The 7,687-nt window shown below is 62.0% G+C and overlaps 1 protein-coding gene across 1 annotated transcript in view; it reads left to right on the plus strand.

Moving 5' to 3' along the window:
• The window catches only part of QSOX2 (quiescin sulfhydryl oxidase 2), a gene marked incomplete at its 5' end in the record, with an annotated part of 30,273 nt that extends 23,652 nt beyond the window's left edge, over nt 1-6,621 (plus strand). The window contains 2 exons of the mRNA XM_049632669.1: nt 1,839-2,027; nt 3,935-6,621. Of these exons, the coding sequence (XP_049488626.1) occupies nt 1,839-2,027; nt 3,935-4,482 (737 nt within the window). The remainder of the gene's footprint in view (nt 1-1,838; nt 2,028-3,934) is intronic.
• Between the last annotated feature and the right edge of the window lie 1,066 nt (nt 6,622-7,687).

Genomic DNA, 7,687 nt, shown 5'->3' on the forward strand with positions numbered 1-7,687 from the left:
CAGCTCTGAGGCCGCCTGCACAAGAGGTTAGAAACCACAAAAGACTGACTTGGCTTGAATAACTTTGATTATCAGGAAAGCATGGTCGTGTTTTGTGCCCTGCACAAGACACCGAAAACTGGGCTGGGCTGTTTTATCCACCTTGGGCCGGGCTGCGTGTGCACTTCCCCTGCGAAGCGGGCCGCTGGTGGCCATGGGGTCGATGGCCTGCCTTCTCTAGCTGTTGGTTCAGTGAGGCGGCTTCGCTGTTTGTATCGAGCAAAGGCTGTGACTCACACGCCCGACACTCTTTCCAATAAGGCTGTAAACTTCTGGTTCTCTTTTGCTGCGTGACAACCTAAAGCAAACGCTGGGGCTTGGAAGAAACACCCTTTTGTTTGCTTGGGATCCTGTGGCTCGGCAGCGTGGGCGGCCCCAGCTCCTGCGTGGGCCCCGCTCAGGAAGGACCTTGGGGCCCAGGCGAGCCGGCACACGGCATCGCTTCTGTCACATCCTGTTGTCCCGCCCAGATCCACGGTGGGGGAGAGTCCGCCCGGCGCCAGGGAAGCGGCAAAGTCAGGTTGCGGGGGGCGTGTGCGGTCTGCGAACCCCTACCACCCTGGCTCTCCTCGCGGTGATCTCGGACCTTGCTGGGGGAGGTGGGGAGTGTGCCTGCTGACGGGCCGTCCAGGGGGCTACGCGGGGGCTCCCGGCACCGGCCCCAGTGCCGCGGCGGAACGGCGGCCGAGCGACAGTGCACGTGGTCAGAAAGATCTCCGGGGCGCAAACAGGCCGTACCCGAGGAGCGGGCCTCATGTCACACGCAAAGAACTGGGTCAGATGGACCCCGCCGGATTAGGTCTTGGAAGGTTTTTCCTCTCCTTCGTGCCTGTTTAAAGCCCATCGACTAAAAAGCCGCCGCGCTCTCTAATCCCCCACAGGTAGGGTTTATGGTCCTCGTCCACTCTGAAGATTAGGGTGGCCGGCCGCGCAGCAGTTCGGCGGGGAGAGGGAAGGAGGATTACCCAGTGATGGGCGGCAGCTGGCGGCCGGGGAGAGGCGGGCAGGCGAGGCGGCCATCGGGGGTCCTCCCCGCGTGCCCACCGTCCCACCCTGCACGCCACCTGCCGCCCTCGGGGACACGCCGAGCGGAGGAGAAAGTGGCCGTGCGCTCAGTGGGGGCCTTCTCTCGGTGAGGCCGGCGAGGCTGACGACAGATGTGGGGACCTGGGCCGAGGCCGGGCCCTCCCACCCAGAACCACAACTAGCGGCGAAGGAAGGGCTCACCCGCGAGGGCCTGCTGTTGATTAAGACGGATTCGGTCTCAGAAGCGTGTCTTTTTTTTTTTCCAATTATTTTGCTGCATTTCTTTTAATGCCGACATTTAATCTGTTCTAATCTCAGTCTTGTTTGTTGGCTCAATCCCCGTATTAGTTGTCTGAAGGGAACCGCGGGCGCCAGCCTCATGCCCGCCCCCCTCTTGCTGACGTGAGGGGTCCTCATTTCAGTGAGGTGCGGCTGTTTCCTTCTGCTGTCGGGGGGGGGGGGGGGGTTTCCTGGAGCGAGCGTGTTGTTCCCGGAACGTCTTTAGGGAAATGGCGGGGCGCCCCTCGCCGGCAGGCTCAGCCAGCCCGCAGCCCCCGGAAGGTCTGGCTCATTGTCCTGGGTGCCGGGGCGCGTCCCGGGGCGCGTCCTGCGTGTTCGGGGCAGCCCCGCCCCGCCCCGGGCACAGGGCCGCTCCTTCTGGCTCGGAAGGCGTCTGGGCTCAGGCTCCCTACCCGCCCGAGCCCAGGGTTCCAGCGGAAACCCTGGGACGCACCCCACAGGGCTGCCGGTGTGTGTCCCCTCTCTCGCTGCAGCTTTCGAGGGGGACCCACAGGCAGTGCTGCAGAGCATCAGGAGGTACGTTCGCACCTTCTTCGGCTGTAAGGAGTGCGCTGAGCACTTTGAGGAGCTGGCGAGAGAGTCCATGGGTTCCGTCAAAACCGCAGACCAGGCGACCCTCTGGCTTTGGAAGCAACATAACTTCGTGAACAACCGCCTGGCAGGTGAGCAGAAGCCACAGCGGGGTGGCCGGTGTGAGTGTGGCTGCGCGCCTGGGCCCCCCAGAGCGCGTCCTGCCACACACGTACCGATGACACCTGACCTCTGCCACCGTGCTGGCTGCCCCGGGGATTGCCAGGGGTGACCGCCCCTCCAGGCTGCCAGCGTCCTTGGCTTTCCAGACGGTTCTCCCCCTTCTGGGGCTCCTGGGCTGCATGGAAACTGACACGCCGCCTCCCCCTGGGGTCACCGCCAGGCCCCCGAGGACGTGTGGCACTGGCAGTCGTGGATCGTGATCACTTGTCAGTAAACGGTGTTTGTGCGATTACAATCTGCTCTCAGACAGGGAGCAAACCCCTCGAAGCAGTTTTGTTCCAAGACCAAATAGGGTGCATGTATTTTCTCAGAGTTAAGTAATTCAAACTGTTCCCAAATCAGTGGCAGATTAAAATTAGGCTTAAAAATAATTCCACTGACAAATAAATCTTAATAGAGATGAAGAGAAAATTCCACTAAACTATTGGTTTTTGTTTAATCCACCGCATTATAAAACATATTATAACTAAAGCACTAAAGAAAATTGGTTTTTCTTTGCGCTCAGAGCTGACCGCTGTGGCTCTGGTCGTGCGGCCACAGTGCTTCTGTGTTTGCCGGGGTTTGCCCGTGGCCGTCAGCTGCAGGGCAAGACGTGTCCCCCGCGGCCCTGGTTCAGAGCCCCCACGCCTCTGCGTGTCGGGCCCGCCCCGCTCCAGGAGCCCTGCGCGCCCCCTGAGTCATCGCGTCCCTCCTGGGTTCTGTAGCCGCCCCCACCCCCCCACCCCCCGCCCATGCTCCCCGGTCCCACCTCCGGCCTCCGGATTGGGACCTGGGCTCCCTGGAGGCCCCAAGACCTGCCCGGACCTCCCCGTGTCTGTAATGTGAGCATGTGTCGGTCCCCGGCAGGGTGGCTGGGCCCCCGTGGTCCGCACGCCCTCACGCCCGTGCCTGCAGGCAGAGGAGAGGGTCTCCGTTGCTTCAGACCCATGAGGCCATGAGGCGGAGGCGGTTCATCCACGTTTACTTGCAGAAGCACCGGCAGGGCCGCAGGGCGGGGGAGTCCGGGAGCCGAGGGCGCCGTGTGCCACTCTTGCTGTGCTCGCGGCCCGTGTGGTCCTCGTGTCCGTCTGGCAGAGGCCCGGGGCCGGCCGACCCGCGGCCTCGCGCGCACGTGTGGCGCTGACACGCGTCCGGGCACCACGTAGGCGTCGGCACGCGGGGCGGGTTCATGTTTATTTACCGCGTGGAGCCCGTGCCGGCCAGAGGGCGCGTGCAGGTAAAGCCGTGCCGCGTGGTTCCGTTTTGTGACCGCACGTTTGCACGTGTGGAGGGGAAGGGCTCGCCCCACTGGTGTCGCGTCTGGAGCAGAACCGGGAGCGGGCTCTGCCAGGTTTTCTGCACACAGGCAGCCAGGTTTCCCTGTCGCGGGCGGGCCTCACGCCCAGAGTCGTTTTCGGAGATCCTCTTGGGGTTTGGGGAGGGGCGGGGGTGGGGGCTGCACACGCCTGAGGCACCTTGGAGCCGTCCGCACCGCCGGCATCCGGGGCAGGCGTACGGGTGCGGGTGGGACACGCAGCGGATCATGTGGGGGCCTCGGGGTCTCGGGGGGCAGAGTAGCTCCGGGTGGGGGCAGGCCTGGCCAGGTGTGGAGCTTTCCCACCATCGTGGGTACCAGGGCCTGCCGGGGGCGCCAGGGGAGATGCGACATTTATACCGGGTACCGGGGGGGGGGGGGGGGGGGCGCCCGTGCAGGGGCGATGGGAGGTCACGGTGGACGTGGGGGGACGAGGGAAGGGTTCGTGGGGCACGGGCCCGGTCAGGGCATGGGTCAGGTCATCAGGAGGCACCTCGACTGTCGCTCTCTTTCCCCTCCTAGGCCATCTGAGCGAGGACCCCAAGTTTCCGAAGGTTCCGTGGCCCAGCCCGGACCTCTGCCCAGCCTGCCATGAGGAAGTTAAGGGCCTGCACAGCTGGAACGAGGGTCAGGTGCTCCTGTTTCTGAAGCAGCACTACGGCAGCGGCAACCTCGTGGACACGTACGCCGAGGACCAGGGAGACGCCAGCGACGGAGGCGGCCCGCCCGGGGGCGGGGAGCGCGAGAGGGGCCACGCTTCCCCAGAGGAGCCTCGGGGGGACCCGCGTGCCGAGAGTGCCCGTCCACCCAGCGTGCTGCCTCCCAGACCCCGCCTGTCCGAGGGCTCACAGCTCGGCCTGGACGGGAGGCTCCAGAGCGTGAGCTGGGCTGAGGGCCGCAGGGAGGCGGAGGCGGTCGTGCCCTTCCTGGGGATGGGCTTCTCCAGCCTGGACATGAGCCTCTGCGTCGTGCTGTACGTGGCCTCGTCCCTGTTCCTGATGATGATGTACTTCTTCTTCCGGGTGCGTTCCAAGCGATGGAAGGTCAGACACCACCGCCCGTCCGTGTAGAACCGAGCGGGACCACAGAAGCGCCTTGAGAAACAGCCCCACCGCGACACCTGCAGCTTTAACGATGACGGTCAGGGATTTTATAAACACATCAGACCTGGTTTCATATCAGATGGCGTCTCGGGCCCCAGGTCCTCGTTCAACGAGTGGTTTTCCTGCCGAGGACGGGCCGCTGTTTGTGGGGCTGACTGCTGTCCGGGGGTCCTCCCTGGACGCCTCTACAGATCCGACAGCAAAAAGACATCTGTATTTTTACTCTTCTAGATCTGAAAACACGAGTGGGAGTCCAGGCCAAACGAACAGAATTCTTCCCGCCTGCCTTCACCCTGGGTTTCTAGACGCACGTCGCGTCCTGCACCCTGGCTTGGGGTTTGGAGCACAGCCAAGCCCTTCCCTGCACCGGGAGGCCACCGGGCAGTGTCTTGCCACCAGCCGCGGCCGGAGCAGAGAGGGAGCTCGGCCGCCAGCGCACCCCACCCCCGGCCGCCTCTCGAAGCCAGTCGGGTCCTCGGAGATTCGCTTGTGTCTGCGCTTTTCAGCTGCTTGGTTGTTTCTGCTGAAGCCGCTCACAGCCAAAGGGACGACTTCTTCGTCACCCTCGAGCTCTACAGGCACCTTTTGCTGCAGATGCAGAGTCTGGAGAAAGAGGGAAGGGAAGAGGAGGGTTCGTGGTGTTGCTGCATGCAAGAAACACCCCCCTGGCCGTGTGGAGCGGAGGCTGGGGACAGGATGGTGGCAGAGGCAGGGCCTGTGTTAATCTGGTGGCAGGACAGCAAACGGCCCGTCCCATGGCGCCGAGGGCGGAGCCCCTGAGGGGGGGGGGGGGGAGGGACACACTCCTCCAGAGGGGAGTCCGCAGGGGAACGAGCCCCTCACCCTCTGTGTCACACGGGGCGGCGCCCGCAGGATCTGCCGGTGACCTGAGAGGGTAGGACCCGAGGGCCCGGCGAGACGGTGACGCCCGGTGGCCCCCCGGAGGTGGCCTGTGCTGTCCTCAGCATCTTTAAGGCCAAATTTCATCCCCCTGAAGCTGTTTTATGAAGGGTCCTGGCACAGGGCCCCGGTGCCCCAGGTTTTGGTGATTGACTTTTTTACCGTTTGATGATTTTAGCACATTATTCGTAAAACCCAAGTGATTTAGAGGTAAGTTTGCCTCTGAAGACGTCAGCGGACAGAACGGACTGTGCCGTTCTCGTCGAGATCCTTTGTGACTGTCGGTCTGTCCCACAAACTCAGATGTGTCTGTGCTCTCGTGTCCGTGAGGTTCTAGTCTTTCCCACTCTGACTAGTGTGTGCTCTGTGTTTACTAACCACAGTCGGCCACCGGCCTGTACCTGTTCGGGCGCCGCAGGCTGGGGGCAGTGGGATCTCACGGCCACGGCCTCGAGGCCGGTGGAGCTGGGCCCTCCCTGGGCGGCCATCAGAGCTTTCTTTCTGTTTGACACTTTTTTAACCCCCAGAAGCCTGTGTGTTTCGTACGTGGTCGTGTGCTTGGGTTCCTGAGGACCCCGTATTGTTTCCTTTCATTTAAAAAATCAGGCAGATTTACGCACAGAATCCGAAGGGAAACACTTAGCACCGTTAACTAAACTGCCTTTTGGTTCACGTCAGATGCTTTTCCTGCCCCGAGTGGGTTTCCTCACGTGGTGTGAACCGGCCCCAGGTGGCAGGACGCGACCACTGCCAGAAGCTCCGCGAAACCCGTCGGAAAGGCCAAGACCGGCTCTGGGGCCCCTCACAACATCGCAGTCGAGGTCGCCACCGTTCGAGGGACAAGTTTGAGGCTCCCTGAGGGGCCAGGCTTCCAGTAGTCCGCGGGCAGTCCGGGAGAGGTGGTTTGCCGAGACGGCCCCGGACGCGTGTCCCGTGGGCGCCTCATGTGGCCTGCTCAGAAGCGGGCACTACGTTTAGGCAAGGTTCAAGGTCTGTTTTCTAAAGCTGTAAGTATCGAGACTAATGAATTGACTAGTTCGGTAATTTAAATGGGTATTTATTTTTCATGGAGGGATTTTGATTAAAAAGAAGCTAATTGACATGGAAATGTCTGGAATTTCTTACCTGCAAGGAAAGTGAACGTTTTGTATTTAAGTGAACTATACTGTGCACATTTTTTAAATAAATAAATCTGACATTTGAGAAGATTGTAATTCTTTCGAAACCGTGAGCTCCCTGGAACAGTGATAGGAGTCGGGGTGCAGAAGGGAGCCCTCCTTCCCTTCCGGAGTTTGTGGAGCGGACATCTGAAATTCCAGAGCCTCTTGTACTGAACCAGACGCTGAGGTGGAAGGTGAAAACCGGAAGATGAATTATGGATTATCTTCCTGGGGTCGATCTAGCCGGGAGCCGCCCGCGGGACAGCGGTTTTGGTTCAAGTCACACGGCAGGCAGATGGACTGAGATGGGACAACAGCTGAGACCCATGTGAATTGCAGGACTTAGGGCACCAGGGGCGCCCCGGTTAAGGGAGCCTCTGAGGAACCCTGGGAGAAGGGAGCCCCCAGGCACCTGTTTGTTGCCTCAGAGTCTGAACTGTTTTGATTTCTTCTCCTGCCTCCACCTTTTCTTTTGCTGGGGGCTGGGGCGGGGGGGGGGGGGGGTCCCCAGTCACATGTGGCTTCCCAGAGACCTGCTGGCTGCGGTTGCTGCGGATTCACCTTCCCAGCCAGGCCCTGTGGAAGCTGGTAGGTACCCCCCTCCCTGGCACGGGCAGCCCCTGGTGGTGCCAGCTGGGCAGGGCACTGACCGTTCACCATTCCCGGCCTGTGTGGTGCTGGTGTTCGTGTAGATGCCCCATCTGGTGACCCCTTTACAGCCCTGGAGTCCTGAGGAGTGTCTGTTGGGGTCTCTCCGGGTGCTGCTCCTCAGCTGTCCTGGGGGCGTGGGGTGGGGGGCCTGCCAGCAGGAGATCTGGGCAAGAGGTTGTGAATGCAACAGGTTCCTCAGGCCAGCAGCAGCAGCTAATTGCTGAGCCACACCTGGAGCCAGGGACTCATGGGGGCCTGGGCTGGAGGCCAGTGGGGCTGGAGGGGCCACCTGCCGAGTCCCGGACTCTGCCACGCAGGGCAGGGTCGACCGCCCACTTACTTCAAATCCCCAAGCCTCTGGGCTGGCCTGGAGCTCAGGGCAGAGCCGGCAGAAGAAGCTGCCTGCAGCGGCAAAGGGAGGGGCCGTGGGGAGGGGATAAGCCTGGCTGAGGGACTGGGGT

This window comes from Panthera uncia, chromosome D4 (genome assembly GCF_023721935.1).
Source record: "Panthera uncia isolate 11264 chromosome D4, Puncia_PCG_1.0, whole genome shotgun sequence".
Lineage (NCBI taxonomy): Eukaryota > Metazoa > Chordata > Mammalia > Carnivora > Felidae > Panthera > Panthera uncia.